Here is a 17,067-nt window from a genome sequence, read left to right as displayed (position 1 = left end):
GGTTTCACAGGAATCCCAGCCCTTTACCTGCTGTGGGGCACTTGTATGATCAATGAATATACAAGTATTAAGAAATACATGGGAGAGTTTGACTAAGCAGGTTATTACACTAGAAAGAACAGATAAAGGGCTTACCCTTGTTCTGGGTTTGCTGAAAAACTCCAAATAAGAGGAATCTCCAGAAAGAGATCCTCCCCTAGTGGTAGTCAGCTGTTAATGGATCTAGGAGAGATGGAGCCAAGCTCCACCCCTTCCGGCAGCACAGGTGAATTACCCACAGCTGCTCTCCGAGGGCTGACTCATTGCTTGCCTCAGGTGATCAATCAGAGGTTCAGGCTGTGATTCAGCAGTTCCCATACAGCACTAATCTTGCTTTGTAGGCACACATCTGGGGGTGCAGGAAGAGCTCCATCCTACTGCCCGAGCTGAGAGCCTTCCAGCTTTCAGCATCATGGTGTTTGCTACCCCAGTGAGCAGATTCTGGGTGCTGTTTATGGATACTCTGTGGTTGAGGCTTCTCTTTCTGCAGGTTATTGTTATCTGTCCTCGTCATTTTCATCATCCCAGCTGCTGTGCAGTGCACTGATGTCCTCATGTAGGAGCTTATCCTGTCAGCAGAGTCTTTCAACCAGGACATAGCAGGTCACCATTTCCTTTGGTCCTAGCTTGAGTGAGAGCCTGCAGCCTGAGACTGGAGAATTGCATTCTCCTTATGCAGCTCAGACTGCACCTGGGTATCTGCTGTGCTGGATGCTATGCCCTGTGGTGTCACCTTGTCTCACTGCATAGTTTCCAGCTGCTCTCCACACAAGCTGCGGCATCTGCTGGCTCCTAGGAGCTGTGGTCTCTGCCCTGCAGCTACATAGATCTCTTCTGGCACCAGCTGAAAGCGTGTGTGACAGTCCCTAATTAGGAGGCAAAAGCTCAGAGCTCCCTTTGATCACAAAGAGCTGACAGAAGGACTTTAGCACTTGCTAAGAAGTAAAACGCCTGGCAGCTATCCTTCCCCAGCAGCAGCAGGTACACTAAAAGTCCCAGAAGACTTCCTAAGGGTACCCTGGTGATTCCCAGAAGACTCTGGAAACTGATTTGCAAGCTGCTGCTTCTGTTGGCTCCATTCACTGCTCTGCTGGCCTACTCCCACATGCCCTCAGACCCAGTAAGGTTTGCTGCAGAGTGGTGTGCAATGTGGTGGATTTCCAGCTGTGGTCATTCTGGGTTCACATCCCATCGTTAAAGGGGATTTCTTTCTGCATGTTTATCATTCAGGTATTTTCAGTTACGCTTTTCTTCAAGGATGCTTTCTTCAGCTACAGTTACACACTAAAAAACGATCAGGTAAGCATCCAGCTCCCACAAGACGTGTTTGGAGCACGTAAAGCAATTGGCATTAAACCAAAAAACACTGGCAGATCTTGCACAGTTGCAAGTACAGCTGTTCAGGTCCAACCTTTGCTGCTGTCTTCTGTGTGTTGCAGACACCAACTAGCAGCAAGTTTTGATGAACCAGATCAGCACCCTCATTTTTGAGAGGAAAATTAGGAAGCATCCCACCATGACACACAGTGCCTAATCATGGAAATGGTAGCTGAACAGTCCTTCCTGCTGGCTGCCAGGGGAAGTTTTTGCTTCTGGAAGAGGAGAAGCAGCAATCCTTGAGGGAGGGAGCAAGAAGCATCCCTCAGAGCAGCTGCAGGCAGACTGGTTGCAGTTGCTGAAAACCCCCTCAAAGGCTGTTTGGTGCCATTGCTCTGCAGAGTGGAAGCTGACAGATGCTGAGGTGTTAAAGATAATTCCCCAGATCCCTGAGCATTTGGCAATGGTTCTGCCCTCATGATCTGCCAGATGCTTTCTGCCCTTATCCTGGCTCAGGTCCACAGGCCACGTTGTTGGCAGGAGTTGTTTGGTGCAGGGGACAGTCGCTAACAGTGGCTTTGTATATAACAACTGAGAAGAGGCTCCACTCTGGGTGCTGAAGGGGTGCTTTGCACTGCTTGGCCTCTAGCTTTGGATGTACTGGCATTTGTTCAAGTGCCTCTTGCTCTTCTCCCTGCCTCTGGAGCCTGCTGGCAGCAGAAGAGGCTTTCACATGATGCTGCTGTGACTATGGATAACCCCTCCTGCTCTCTTTTTCCTAGTTACCTGTCTGAGGAGGATGTCTTGGATCAAGAAAACCCCTTTGTGCAGCTCGTGAGCGGGGTGGTTTGGCTCCTGAGAGACGGAGAAGTGTACATCAATCAGAGTCAAATGGCAGAGTGTGATGAAACTCAAACCACAGGTAAATATTGTAAAGCTTCACAAGGTTGTTGGAGGGTGAGGGGAGCTTTGGAAACTGTTGTCTAGTTGCTACTCACTTAAGAGGTCCAGATTTCCTCTGTGCTGCTTTACCTTCAGTCTGCAGCAAGTGCACTACTGGAAATTGACTGTCTGCATGGTGAGGCTGTGCTCATCTGCTCCGTGTTGAAGAGAATTTGCTAAGAACTGTACAAGTAGTTGTACAACATGGTAGCTGTTAATTCTTGTCTGGAGAAACAAAGCAGGTGATACCTCCTGTAGGAGTTTAAAACTGAGGGCTTCTGAACCCCCTTCCTTTGTCCGGTGCCAGATAGAAACTTGACAGTAGTGCTTCTGCAAATGTGATTCCTAGGTGTCTTGGATGAAGAAGAGGAACCTGGGCTCTGTTGTCATTGTGTCTCAGATTAGTGAGCTCCTTGCTGGGAGCTGTTTTGCAGGCAGTTGTGTCTGAACAGCCAGTTCTGTCACCCAGCTGCTGTGTGAATTATTTCCTCTCCTGCACAGGAACCTTTGAGAAGTTCATCAATGTGATATCAGCCAGGACTGCAGTTGGACATGACAGTCAGGGGCAGCTGGTCTTGGTTCACGTGGATGGACAGACCGAATCTAGAGGGTAAGGCCAAGGTCGTGGTAAGCCCCCAGGGAAGGTGCAAGTCCAGTCCTTAAATGCTGTCACCAGAGCTGGAGGAACTCTGCAACTTCCAGTAGTAAGACAGAGATGGGCAGAGCTCAGGAGCTGAACTAAAGACACTGCTTGACAATTTGTGGTAATAGAGAGGCAGAGCCACAGGATGCTATGGCAGCCTTCAGGTGGAGGGTCAGCATATCTGGGATGGGAGAGCTGCTCCCCTTCTGTGGAGAGCGACCAAGTTTCTAGCACAGCAGCATCATTCAGTAGCTGATCAGTGAAGAACCATTTGCTTTTGCAGGATCAACCTCTGGGAAATGGCCGAGTTTCTGAAACAGCAGGGAATCATCAATGCAATCAACCTGGATGGTGGAGGGTCGGCAACGCTGGTCCTGAACGGGACCCTCGCAAGCTACCCTTCAGAGCACTGGTAGGTGCTGCTGCATGGTCACTGCACAGCTCCTGTTAGTGTGCAGAGCTCAGTGCCACCCTGCTGCTCTGCAGGATATCTCCAATCCGTTGGCATTGCTGAGAGCTCACAGTGCAAAGGCAAGTGTCAGGGGTTTCAGAGAGACTGAATCTAAAGTAATTTAGTGACTACCTACTTTTCCCACTTAGTTATCAGGGACATGTGGGAATGGGGTCTGAAAGCAGCTCTTCCACTGTGAGGTTCAGAGTCACATGTTCACCCCAATTAGCAGAGATCTGTGAACAGGTTGTTGTTACGGAAGAGAAGCACTGACTTGGAGACCCTGTCCTGCCTCATGCAGGGTACCTAAAGAATAACGTGCATTAGATTTAGATTTAGATTAGATTTATGTTTTTGGCTGTTTCTGATTGTAAACAAGAAATGAGAGAAAGTCCTATTTGCAGTCTGGCCGTCGAAAGCCAAGCATTGCTGTTACTGCAGTGATGTCACTTCATCAAAGCAAATACCATTCAAATAAAGGCATGTTGAACACCTAAGTTAGGAAAGCTAAGACTGCTTAAAGAGGTGCTTTGCTTGCATGTTACTTTAAATCCTGTATTTGAGATGACTCCTGTCCAATAGGAGCTAATACTGAGTTCAAACACTGACTCAAATCTAATTTTTACATTATAGAAATTCTCCTTTGCCAGTGAGAATCAGGATGAGTATCTGTGGTTGTACCAAGCTGTTTCACATAGGGCTGGAAGCAGCCTCACGGGCCCCATCTTCTATCCCCAGCTCCTTTGACAACATGTGGCGATGCCCTCGGAGCATCTCAACCATTGTGTGTGTCCACGAGCCTGCCTGCGAGCCTGCAGACTGCAGCGGCCACGGGGACTGCGTGCAGGGGCAGTGCCACTGTGCTGGGGACTTCTGGAGAGGCCCAGCCTGTGACACGTTGGACTGTGGCCCTTCCAACTGCAGCCTGCATGGAGCCTGCACCGCCTGTGAGTCCCTGCTGCACGCGGCTCGGCGGGTACCAACAGCTGACCCTGAGCTGACCTCTCAAAATCCGAGCAGTGGGAGGTGATCTGGGAGCTGTCGTGGGTGGGTGTTTGTGCCTCAACTCAGTGAGTTGTTCAGGACTCCACTTCTGATGGTTCCCTGGCAGAAAGCAGCCTGATCTCAAGGCTCCTGATTCTGCTATTTCTAAACCTGTGTTGTAGCTGTTAATGCCTGTTTGTTTTTGCACAGCTGGGTGCCTGTGTGAGGCTGGCTGGGTTGGCAGCAACTGCAGTGAAGGTAATGCTGATTTCTACTCCGCTCGGATTTTTCATAGACAACAAGGGATAATCTGAACCCCTTCACTGTGGGCTGGCTGCCTGCAGTGGTGAGGAGGTTCCTCTGAGAGCCTTTTCCAAGAGGGAGCAGCAGGGGGAGGGAGGCTGCAGTGTGCTCTCCTTTGTCAGTGTGAGTTTAACTGCAGAATTTACAGTAGGGTCACAGTGAAACATTTCAATTTAAGCCCTTTGCAAACCACCCTTTTCCTTTCATCTGCTCCCTGGGTCGAGACCCAGACTCACCTGCTTTCCTGAGCAGACATGAACATCCCAGGCCAGGGAATGCTCTGGGCTATAGGCATGGGATGATGCTGCTTATGACTGCAATGAGGCCTGATGAGATTTCTGCTCCCCTGCAGCTTGTGTGAGCGGTTTCTACGGGAATGCTTGCAGCCAGAAATGCCAGTGCCAGAATGGTGGCTCGTGTGACCCCGTGCATGGAGCCTGCTCCTGCCCGCCTGGGTACTATGGCACAAGCTGTGAGCATGGTAAGGACTGGGGAGAGGCTTTCTTGTCTTGTTTGAGCCACCTCACATTGGCAAATCAAGTGTGAGGTCAGTTTCACAGCTGGAGTGTAAGGTTTCCAGCTTAAGGGCCTTCCTTCCAACTTGAGTTGGCTAAAATGAAACAGAGGAAGCAGAGAGGAAAAGGGAGTTCTCTTTATCGTTAGAATGGATCCCTGTTGAGTCTCTGCCCAGAAAAGCTGTGTTGCTTTTCCAAAGCTCCTGAGTAGAACATGAATACCTGCACGCCCTTCCCTTGGAGGTGCTGTGGCCAGGCTCTGCCTGGAGCTCAGCCTTCAGGTGAGCCAAGTCAGCAGCTGCAAAGACTCCTGAGGGCCCTTCTGGCTTCCAGCCTTGGACCTGCAGCTGTGCACATACAGCAGTAACAGAGCTGGCAACTCATTCAGTTGTGTAACTGCAGCTTCCCTGAAGCACTCAAGGCTCCTGCAAACCTGACTGAACAGCCTGCTCTGCCGACAGGACAAGTTAATTATGGTGTGGGTGTGAACTTCTGCTGTGCATGGTTACTTTAGTGATGCTTTGTTTTCAGCATAGAAACACTCAGCCCCATCCCAATTTTACAAAAACCTCTTTGAACTGAACAAAATAATGGCAGTTAACTTAGAGTTGGGTGCTTTCAGGCTGCTGGGGAACACAGGGGGAGGCAGACAGCTTTGTCAAGCTGCTGGAAGCTTTGGGATTGGGAATCTGATCATTCAGCACAGCTAAAGAGGTCTGGATACTTGTCTTCAAACACAAGCACCTCCTTCCCTTTAGGGATTGGCCATGACACCACCTCAGCCCCCTCCAGCTTTTGCTTACAAGCCAAAGAGTAGGATGGTAGCTCGGAGGTGGCAGGGAGGAAAACGCATTGAAAGCAACAATGCCTGGGACTGCTGTGGGGCCAGAAGCAACCTGAACACCTGAGCTACATGCAAAGGTTGAGCTTCTAATGCCTTGAGCACATCCCTACCTCCTGACACACTGCTGGTGCAGCTGACAGAACAGGCATGGAGGAAGGGTTGGGGATCAGGGTGGTAGACTGGATGAATTCAGAGCACGTGGAGGTTTGACAGCAGCTGACTTCTTTGTAATCCATTCCCTAGCATGTCCCATGGGCAGGTATGGGCCCAACTGCCAGCAGCTCTGTGCATGTGAACACTCATGTCCCTGCAACCCACAGACAGGCAGCTGTAACATCACCTACGAAGTGGCAATACAGGACCAGCTCAGCAAAGGTACTGCTCACTACAGTGGTGTGGGGTGGGTTGGTTTTTTTCGTGTTTGTTTTTGTTTGGTGTTTTTTTTTGTGCATTTGGAAGAGCAGCTTTGGCACATGTTCTGTTTGCTTAGTTTCAAGGCATGGGTTTCTGTTACCTTCATTAAGCTTACCTTTGTTACATGGAATTTTAACCTCTCACTTTCTTCCCTCTATTCTTTTTTGTTTTCCAGCTTGGAGGTGTTTGGCTTCCCCAGATAAGGAAAAGAGCAACGAAAAATTTTCTCTGTCAGAGTAAGTAACACTAATCAGACAAGTGTGCATGCACAGAGTGATGGAGCAAACTGCTAAAACCCAATTGCAAGACAAGTGCTGAGCTGTAGCACCTTTGGTGACTATTTATAGGCTGAGCCCAGCATGCAGCAGCTTACACTTAAATACCATTTGCTTTTCCTCTTCCACTGATGCACTGTGTATAAAACAAAAGGACAGTGACAGTCCCAACACCAGTGCACAGCTTCTGTGCTATCAGTGAAGCTGCAGCCTCTCTGCAGGCACAGTCGATCACTTGCTAACTGAGTGTAAAGCAGAAAATATCCACCAGCTGCAGCTGCCAGAGGAGCCTTTCAAAGGCTTTCGCAGAGCCTTTTCTTGCCTACCTGAGAGCAGAACCACAAGCTTGTCGTCACAGAAGGGAGTACAAACCTTGAGAAAACGCTGAGACATGTGAGAGCAGGTCAGGAGATGTTGCTTATGTGGATTTTTCTTTTGTCTGATAGAAGAACCTGGATCTCCGTGACCTTTGTCTTGGCTCTGCTTCTCGCAATTAGTGCCATGGGAAACGTGGGCCTTTTTCTCAAGGCCAGGTCAGAGGGGCAACATGGAAGTGGCGATTATCGCTATCACCCCCTGAGGGAGATGAATGGAGAAGCCAGCCACACCTTCACGTCTGCTGCCTGTGAAGCAGAAGATGCTCAGGACCAAAGTCAGACACTCCTTTAGAGTCCCAGCTGGGAAAAGAGAAGAGGTATTTCTCTCTGCAGCTTGTACTGCCATTCAGCACTGACTGTTACAGAGAATTTTTAGATCTAGAGTGTAAAACTGCTGACAAACCCAAGAGCAGCAGCAGGGGATTTTAGTTCAAGAACTGCCTCGCTTCTTGCCCAGCCCTGCTGAGGACAAGGCTGGCTTCCCTCACCTCTCCACCTGCTCTGACTGGAGCAGATGAGAGCTGCCATGCGAGGATTCAAGCCATGGAGCCAGCTTCCACACACATAGGAGAGAGTTCCACAGCTGCAGCAGAGTTGGAGCCATGGGTACTTCAGAAAGGTCCTTTGTCACACACACAGTGGTACAGTCGCTAAGTGTCCTGAAGAGGTAAGATAAACTGCATGTTGCCTCCTGCATAAAGATAGCCATAAGGAAGCTGCCTTAAGGATTATCTGATCTATGGTTATCTGCCCTTCCCTTGTGAGATTTTAAGATGCTAAAACAGCTGCAACGCAATGAAACCACAACATTCTTGCTCCTTGCCACAGCAGTAGGCTCAGAGGCTGACACGCAGGGTTGTGGCTTTCTTGTGCCTTCTTCCCCCTTCCCCCCTCCAAACCTTATGGTGACTGCAGTCAACATCCTCAGTCCCAGGACTGATCTAACAGGTGTTTCATGAGCACTGTCTTTTTGGTCGATTCTTACAGTACAGCACCAGGAAAAGTCTGACTGGTGCACACACCTCAGCCTTGTCTTCTCTCCTACCTCCCAGGAGCAGCTCAGCCAGAGGTACTGCAGCACTGAGCCCTCCCAGCTGGGCAATGAATGGAGGAGGCAGCAGGACCTGACTGAGCCCAGGGCTGGGCTCACCACACCGCAGCCTGCTCAGTCTTCCCAGCACCAGGCTGCCCTCCCTCAGCTGCGCAGGGTCCTGCAGCCCTTCTTGCTTCCTGCTGCTGGCACTGCCTTTCCATTATGGGGGTGGCAGCCATCAGGGAGCTGGGGCTGTGCTCTCTATTTCAGGCAGCCCAACATCCTGAACATCTCAGCTGGAAACTGGATGTTTTACTGGAACACATACTTGCACAGTGTTAAAAAAAATATATATAAATATCCAAGTTTGCTTCCCTGTGAGGAGAAACTGGCCTTTAATACGCTGCTTTAATGCTGCACTTTTTTTTTTTAAAGCCTGAAAGACTGAGCCTGAACCTTTCTAATGCACTCTATTTTTAATCTCTTCAAGCAAAAGAAATGTAAACTTTTGTGCCACTGTTGGCATCAAAATCAACTTGTAAACTGAAGATTCTATTTTTCTATTGCTCACGGTGGCAATTTGAAACATGAATAAAGCCAATTAGTAATAACTGCCTGAAGGTGGACTGGTTAATGCTCAGCTGCAGGAGGAGGAACCGTTCGTCCCCAGTTGCTCTCAGTGGGTCATTTAGCCCTAACGAGCCCTTCCCATGTTAAAGAACAGTTCTCAGTTGCAGGGCTGCCCGTAGCAAACTACGTCCTGGTGTAGGAATAAACAGCAAATGCTGGTCCTACAGGCAAAGATAAAGACATTGCAGTTATATAAATGGTAAAGGCAACTGGATAAGAGCAAAACAACGTCAGTTACTGCGGATAGCCAAACAGAGCAGCACAAGTGCTGAAATATTCAGGATTTGCCACAGATGTGGAGGATTGGGTTTCATCAAACGATCAGACGTACTTCAGAGAGCTTTCTTGTTTTATTCCCGACTTACAGAAATGTACAGCTTTTACAAATACTGTATTTTCCCTTTAATTTTACAAATCCTGTAACTAAGTACGTTTTTAGCATCAGATTTGCTGTCAAGTAACACAGTATGGAGCACCCAGCCTTTTGCTGCTGTGCTCTTCAAGAATAGCTCCTTGGTTCTTTTATCCCCACCCCCCCCCTTTTTTTTTGGCTGAGAGAAATCAGGACCCCAATATATAAACCCAGACAGCTGCGAGGGACAGAAAGTAAAACTACTTTCTAAAAATTAACCATAATAAAAAAATAATGCCCATTTAACTTGTATGTAGCTGAATAGCTTGGAAGTGGACGTTGATGTCATTAAAAGCCAAGATGTGTCACACAATACCAATTTAGCCTTCCAGAAGAGAAATAACTATGCATAAGAATCACCAATGCAAGCAAGCTAGAGAAATGGTAAAGCCAATAGCATGCAGGAGTCTGACAGACATGTCAGTGTTAGGCCTTAGGATCGAACAGCTCAGCTTTTTGCTTGATTTGGCTCCCACTGGGAGCACTTCAGGTAATAAAGAAGTGTTGGCACTGCTGCCCAGAGCCGACAGAACAAAGAGCTGACCAAAGAATGGAAAAACTCATCAGTATTTCAGCTGTCGAGTTAAATCAGGGGTTGTAAATTCGTATTAAAGCTGTGATATTTTGCACCCCTGCCTCTGATTACTGAAGAAAAAAAAAACTGGCCAACCTTATAATGAAGTGAACATGGCTGTGCCTGAAATTCTGCAGCAAACATCTATGGTCTCATGTACTGATGGGGCAACCAGGGTTACTCTGCCCCCCAACAGAAGGGTGCACAGAGCCCAGGAGCAACACAGACCTGCACTGAGAGCCTAACAGTGCTCTGTGTGCCAGCATTCAGCTTCACCCTTAGCATGTGGAAAGTGGTACGAAGCCCAGAGCGCTGCTTCTGCATCTCCCTGGACTGAAGTCTCCCTCAGGCCTTTCATAAGGCCAACTTTGTCTACAGCCATTACAAAAAAGCCCTTTTCTAACCCCAAACGTTTCACCCAAGTGGCTCAGTCACCGTTTTGCTGCTCTGTGTGATGTGACATCCACCCTCTGTGCCCCATATCCGTGCTCAGTCCCACTGAGGCAGAAGCAGGGAGCAGCAGGACAAGGTGGACCTGCAGGGATTTCTAAGAACAAAGGTTGCACGTATGGCCTGAGTTGTAAACAGCAGCACAACGCCGCGTGCCACATCGCCCACGGTACCGGTCCCCTTCAAACACATTAAACATGGCATCAGCTCTGTGAGGTAGGCATTGCGTTTTGCACGTGGAACATTTGAAACAGGAGAAAGCCCTCATTAACTGAGGAGTTCATTAGACATCCAGCTGGCTGTCTGAATGCAGCCCGAGCCCACTGTACTGAAAAACAGCTGCGAGGTCCTGCTGCATCACCAGCTCCCTGCCCAGGCTCTGCTTTGTAAGATCTGCAAGGAGCAGAATCCAGAACTCCATCTGGACTGAGCTGCAATCCGCTCAGGAAGGGGCAATGCAGGAGCAGCCCTCCACCTCTGCCCAGCTCATCAGGGACCTCCCCTGGCAAGAGCCAAGTACCCAAGGCTTTGACAGCTGGGAGGAGAGCAGCAACGTGCCCTGCTTGATATAAAATCAAATGAATCCAGCATAACAGAGAAGATTCTCAACCAGAGCAAGCTAATGGCAATCTAGAAATCACAGAACCACAGAATGGCCCAGGTTGAAGGGACCTCAAGGATCATGAACCTCCAACTGCCTTGCCACATGCAGGGATGTTCTACTGTGGGATGAGACCAACCAGCCATAAAAAGCTGAAGACCTGAAACATCACAGAGAGGGAAGGGCAAGGTTTGCTCCCCACGCTTTAGTGAATCAGTTTGGATTTGTGTTTCTAGCATCTGAACTAATGGCAGGGTTTCACATTCAGGATACACACGTGCACTTTCAATTCCAGGACTCTCGATTCTCCAGAGCAAAGGCAGTGCTTTGCTTTTCCCTCTGTCAGATGCTGAAATCCCAGACATGTCCAAAATCACACAGAAGCTGAATTCATTTGGGAGAAATGGTGAAGTGTGCAGAGCAGCTGGGGAACTCCTGGACATCAGAACTGTCCCAGGACCTGCAGAACTGGGTTACCTGATCAATGCACACAGTGATGTAAGCTGGGGGAATCATTTCCTTGGCTCTGCTCCTTAAAAAAAGGACAATAAAACCTCCAAGCAACTCACATAAGCACATCATCTTCTTTTGTTCCAATTGCTGGGGCTCTTTTCATCTTTGTGCTTCAAAATCACTGGTTAAAGAAACAGGGTTAGAAGGAATCACTCTACGTGCACCTTCTCCTCACCTGCACGTGTTCTTCAACCTTAAGAAAAGCTCAGTGAGAGGAAGAAAGGTGGTCTGAACAGTGAAATGTGGCCATGGATACCTGAGTTGCTGTGCTGGAAGAAGCTACACCTCCACCACAAACTGCTGCAGCTCTGCCCCAAGCCCAGCACCACCTGCTCACAGCTCACAGCATTTCTTCGCCCTGGGAAACGTTCCTCTGGAGCCCAAGAAGCTCTGGGCTCTAACTGAACCTTGCAGGCACACAGTGCTCAACATGCTTTGCACAGCAGCATCCAGCAGCCACAGGGATCAGAAGGAGGTGCATCTGATCATTCAATCATCAGTCATTCCTTTCTCAAACAAAGTTCATCCCGTTTTAAAAAAATAACAATAAAAGGCAATTGGATTTAATAAAAACTCATTTTTCAAATAAGTTAAACACGAACTTAAAATCAGCTATTATTTGAATAAATACGTTTCAGTAAGTGCCCAAATACATACATGCTTTTTTTTTTTTTTTTGTCCCCCTCTCTACAGCTTTCAAGTTAGCTCATGCTTTGAAGACTTCCATAATACTGCCATAACATTTTGTGCCTTCAGGAAATAAAATATTGCTTTTCTTAGCCCTTTATCATTTGATTTGGTTCCCATCTACTCTGATGAGACGGGTCAGATCCACCTATTATTGCTTGTAAACCTGAGGAAAAAGGAAAGGTATCTTTAAGAAAGATGCTGCTCATGGTGGCAGGGTCTCTGCCCCTACTCTCTAGAGAACAGTTTTGATTTTTGTGTCTCGGTGGGTTAAAAAGAATCCAACACATTTCCTAATAGCATCCCATCAGATAGGAAGAGGTTTTAAGTTTGACCTGGATCTAATCTCTAAAACATCCCATCCATATGAAAGTATTTACAGTTTGCTTCAAGTCCCTGCACTTGAAATGCCCACTTTACCTTCTGACGAGCAATTGGGCACTCAGAAAAGGAGATTCATTTTGCTACAGGTGAATAATCTAGTCCTACAGACCAATCAGATAAGGCAACATCAGTCTCCTCTACCACGCGAGGGAAAAGGACTGATTGGAAGGAGCCCTTGAGAGTTGAGTAACACACAAATTCATGCCGACTGACATTCATCCAAAAACACAATTTAAGAAACATTCTGCTGAGAAGTAGGCATCTGATAGAAAACTACGCCTGCCGTTTCAGCGCTGAGTCCCCTGCTGGGAGCAGAAGCTCCTCGCTGTGCAGTGGGTGCTGCCTGCGGTCGCACAGCGCCTGCCCCACTGCTCAGCCCTGCTGAGGAACCCTGAGGTTCTTTGGTTTGTGCACAGAGCAGCTCTGGGGCGGCCAGGAAGCCCTGAGCGATGTTTCCTCGTGGTGCAGCCTCAGCCCTGCTATCTGGACAGATGGGAGCTGCTCTGCGACTGGCTGGAAGATGTCGTGGCTCCGCTCAGCTGGGAAAATCCGCTGTTGCAAGATTCCAGGCTTGACATGGATCCCCTGTCATGGGACAAAACAGATGTGTTTGCTAAGGCAGGCTGCTATTTCATGGATAACTTCAGATACCTGAGATCAGCTTTCTGTAATGCTTAGAGAAGTACTTTATTTTTTGTGCCATCACATTCATAGAATCCCAGCATGGCCTGGGTTGCAAAGGAGCACAGCGCTCATCCAGCTCCAACCCCCTGCTGTGTGCAGGTCGCCAACCAGCAGCCCAGGCTGCCCAGAGCCACATCCAGCCTGGCCTTGAATGCCTGCAGGGATGGGGCATCCACAGCCTCCTTGGGCAACCTGTGCCACTGCCTCACCACCCTCTGGGGGAAAAACTTCCTCCTCATATCCAACCTAAACCTCCCCTGTCTCAGTTTAAGACCATTCCCCCTTGTCCTATCATTAACAACCTCAGGGTTCCTTTGTATCATAATGAAAAGTTAATTGTCACTGAGATTTTGCTGGCAACAGGTATTACAGCTCTTACAGTTTACCTGGGAGTGCACAGCTCAGTGAGCCCAGGTGCTGCAGCCCACCAGGCCACGAGTCCCAGCCCCTGTGTTTCCAGCTGCTGTCTTCAGCCCCTGCCAACCCAGCTTGCAGTCCCCATTGCTACGACTGCTTGCTGTGTCTGGCACATTTCATGCAGGTGGAGCAACAGGGAAATGTTTGAATAACTTGAGTCAGGAACTTGCTGCTGCTCTGAGCCCATGGGATCTGGCCAGGCCACATTCCCAAGGTCAGCACTCACCTATCTGCAAACCCAGCCTACCCAACAATTCCTTCCAGCTCCTACTGCAGTCCTTGCAAACTCTTCAAACTTCTGGATGATTTTGAAAAGGATGCTTTGTGTTAAAGGAGGCTAAACAGATCCTGCAGAGATGGATGTACACGCTGCTGGGGAGGTGCTCTCAAAGTCACATCATCATCCTTAAATGCCAGGTGAAGAATGAATGAAACAGCCCAGCTGGTATTCATTCAATTACTTCTCAAAATGTCCCCCACTGCTATCCAAAAGTCCATCTCCCAAACACCTCCCACACCTCAGGCAGCTGCAATCAAGAAGCACAAACCCCACTGGTGGACATCCATCCAAAAGCTATTTACTACAAAGAGAAAACCCGATTGCCTCCCACGCTAAGGGAGATCAATGCCACAGAATGCCAACTTTGTGTCCACCTGACTTATCAGCAATTAAACACATACCTTCTAGAGATCACTGGTACCTGGGTGTTTAAAGTCACACTTAGTGCTCCCAGGTGGCTTTTTCATTGCAAGTTGCACAGTACGCCTCCTACCTGAAGTCCTTGGATGCAAGCACCTCGTAGTAGTAAATAAGCTTGCACTTGTGACTGGAAACTTGCAGAGAGGCGAGAACATCATCCACCCGAGGGAGGCTGGTGCCAGAGCAGGGCAGGGGACCATGCATTTTCCACTGGAGAATGTAGAAGCCGGGCCAGCGAGTCACGTGGGACCCCTGGAAGCAAAAGTGCCACTGAGTGCCCACTGCGAGTCTCACAGCTGAGCGACTCGGTGAAAGACCTCAGCTGTGAGTTACCTACCTGGGGAAGCATACATCATTCACTTCATTTTACACGCCTGAGCCACGCCTCTGTAATGCTAGTTTAAAACCAAACAAACAAAAACAACAAACCCCCAAAACCTGAACAACAACCACCAAACAAAAAGGTTATCCATCAAAGGTTATATTCCATCTGTTTTTTATCACAGATTATGGAATCTCTTTGCAATGGCTATGCCTAAACTGGAATCACAGCATGGTTGGGCTGGAAAGGCCCTCCCATTCCCCAGCCCCACTCCTGCCATGGGCTGTGCCCCCCAGCTCAGCTGCCCAGAGCCCATCTGTGGCCATGGGCACCTCCTGGGATGGGCACCCACAGCAGTGGCTCACCGCCCTCTGAGTGAAGGATTTCCCAACATCTAACCTAAATTCACCCCTCTTTTAGTTTAAAATCATTATAAAGTGCAACAGTAGTCATTTTCACAGGGAACTCAGGGGCGGATTGCCATGACAACTATTTCCAAGCAACTCACAATTTCCCATCCCACTCATTCCTTCCCTTCTCCACCTGCAGACCATTTTGGAGCACGCGAGGACTGCAAGGCACAGGCCAGGACACACACACCTCACCTGGATGCTCTCTCCTTCCCTGCAAACCAGTGGAGATTCCACACGGCTGTAATCTACACCAAGGACCCACGTCTTATCAATCAGCTGCACGTTGTCCCCAGCAGCAGAGGTACTTGGTAACGTGGCTTCTTTATGACTTGTTTCTGGAGCTCTTTTTGAGTGGAAGAGGCTGAACACCACATCTCCTTTCAGGATGTCAAAGTCCCAGGTGATGACAGACTCCCCTTCCAAAATCTCCACAACTATCTGTAAAGGAAATACAGCAAGCTCACGCACACTGACAGGCCAGGTACTTCCATTGCAGCCAGCCTCTGCCTTCCCACTCTGCAAACACGCTTTTCCCTACAGTCTGCCAGGTAAGGGATTGGCCCCATCCCTAAGGAGGATACAGATTGATTCCCATTGCCAGCTGCTGCCCCAGTACCTTCTGCTCAGCCATTTTTATGCCATCTCTCCCCTGTATCAGAGCTGCTTGTAAATCAGTTGCCAGTTCTAGGAAAACCTCCATGGAACAGCAGCAAAGAGCACCTTCAGGACATACTCCAAAAGGCACTGAGGCTTTTTAAGGAGCCCAGGCAAACCAAGTCAGTGTTATCCACTGCCAAGAAGCCACGAACAGTTCTGTTGAAGTGCTCCTTCTTTGGATGCTCTCCTTCCTGATGACCCAGCTTATGTATCACCACCATCCTTGCTAAGCCACCGAGAATGGAAGCAGTACTACCAAAAGAGAAGCAGAAAGGGCTCCATTTCCCCCAAAAGAATGAGGAAGCAAAAGAATGAGGACTGCATCCAACAGGAAATCAGGCCATGGGAAAGAAAAGCATTGCTTCTACGTTACAGTTCTTAACCTCCCGACCTCTAGCTGTTAGCTAGCCTTGGGCTTCCCACTAAGCACATGGTGCTGCTGAAACACATCACGCTCACTGCTTTGGAGCTCTCTGCTGTTCTACTCAACTTCAACAAAAGGAACACATCACTGGTATCAGCTCAGCACCTTCAGCTTTCTGATGCTCTGAAGGTTTGTACCTCGTGTGGAGCTCCTCTGAGGACACTTGCAGAATGGTAGATAGTTTCTGTCCATAGTCGGATGTGATCTGCATTCTCTGGCTCTTCATCCGTTTGATAAAGTGACTTGGGAACGAGTCCACCCTCTGGAACAGTGCACTGGAAGAGCCAGACAAACAAGTATGAGGGTTCATACTAAGCCAGTGGTAAACTGCTGAGTCTGAGCACCTGCCTGCTGTCGGACACAGGACAGACATCCTCAGCTGGTGTAAGATTGCACAAAGCTTGTTTTTACTGTGATGATTTCTTTAAGTTCTGTTGAAGGAGCTGACCTGAAATTCCCTTCTCCGGGACAACACCACAGCTTCAGAGTGCATGAATTAACAGCAGTGACACCCCAACCCCATAACAGAAATCAGAAAGGAGCAGAAGGTTGGTGGGGTGGGAGGGTGCATAGGAGGAGATTTGAGGGAGCTTAAGCTTAACCATTGCAAATTCCACCTATGCAACAGGAAGGAAAACTCACCATGCAGTCTCCTCCTAGGAAGTCTGGGATCACCTCTTTGTCTACATAGTCTACCAGCCCTCCTGGACCCTGGTAGTTATTCCCACTGTAAATAAGGAACTTCTGCCTTGTGTTCTCGTTGATAAATGGACTGACCTGAAATAAGAGGTGAAACAAAGGACACCTCTGTCACTGAGCAAAGTTAAAAACAACGTTGAGGTACAATCAAACACGGATGCTTTGGAATCCAGAGTGGAAGACCCCATCGGCAGGAATGCAGACCAGCAGCAGTACAGAACTCCATAGAACTCCTCAACACTGAGTTTTCTCGCAAAGAGAGGAATAATGAGGAAGAAAAGATTTTCTACTCTGGCAAAATAAGCGTGCACTCACAACACCACAGACAAACCTCTCAAGAAACGTATCAGGCACATTCTTACA

The 17,067-nt window shown here is 48.6% G+C and overlaps 1 protein-coding gene across 5 annotated transcripts in view; it reads right to left on the bottom strand.

The window, feature by feature from the left end:
- Window positions 1-9,098: 9,098 nt before the first annotated feature.
- The window catches only part of SEC14L5 (SEC14 like lipid binding 5), a 38,270-nt gene continuing 30,301 nt past the window's right edge, over window positions 9,099-17,067 (bottom strand). For 3 of the 5 annotated variants that reach the window (XM_042864492.1, XM_042864494.1, XM_042864493.1), the window contains 5 exons: window positions 16,648-16,782; window positions 16,143-16,280; window positions 15,117-15,362; window positions 14,263-14,441; window positions 9,099-12,973 (listed from right to left, as the gene is read on the bottom strand). In XM_042864492.1, coding sequence (XP_042720426.1) covers window positions 12,868-12,973; window positions 14,263-14,441; window positions 15,117-15,362; window positions 16,143-16,280; window positions 16,648-16,782 — 804 coding nt within the window. In that variant the 3' untranslated portion in view covers window positions 9,099-12,867. Of the gene's footprint in view, window positions 12,974-13,715; window positions 14,442-15,116; window positions 15,363-16,142; window positions 16,281-16,647; window positions 16,783-17,067 lie in introns of all 5 variants that reach the window. The other 2 variants (XR_006177641.1, XR_006177642.1) reach the window with 2 other exon arrangements.

Source organism: Lagopus leucura, unplaced genomic scaffold (genome assembly GCF_019238085.1).
Source record: "Lagopus leucura isolate 7727_CA_CO unplaced genomic scaffold, USGS_WTPT01 Super-Scaffold_760, whole genome shotgun sequence".
Classification (NCBI taxonomy): Eukaryota; Metazoa; Chordata; class Aves; order Galliformes; family Phasianidae; genus Lagopus; species Lagopus leucura.
This window is presented reverse-complemented; position numbering and strand designations above follow the sequence as displayed.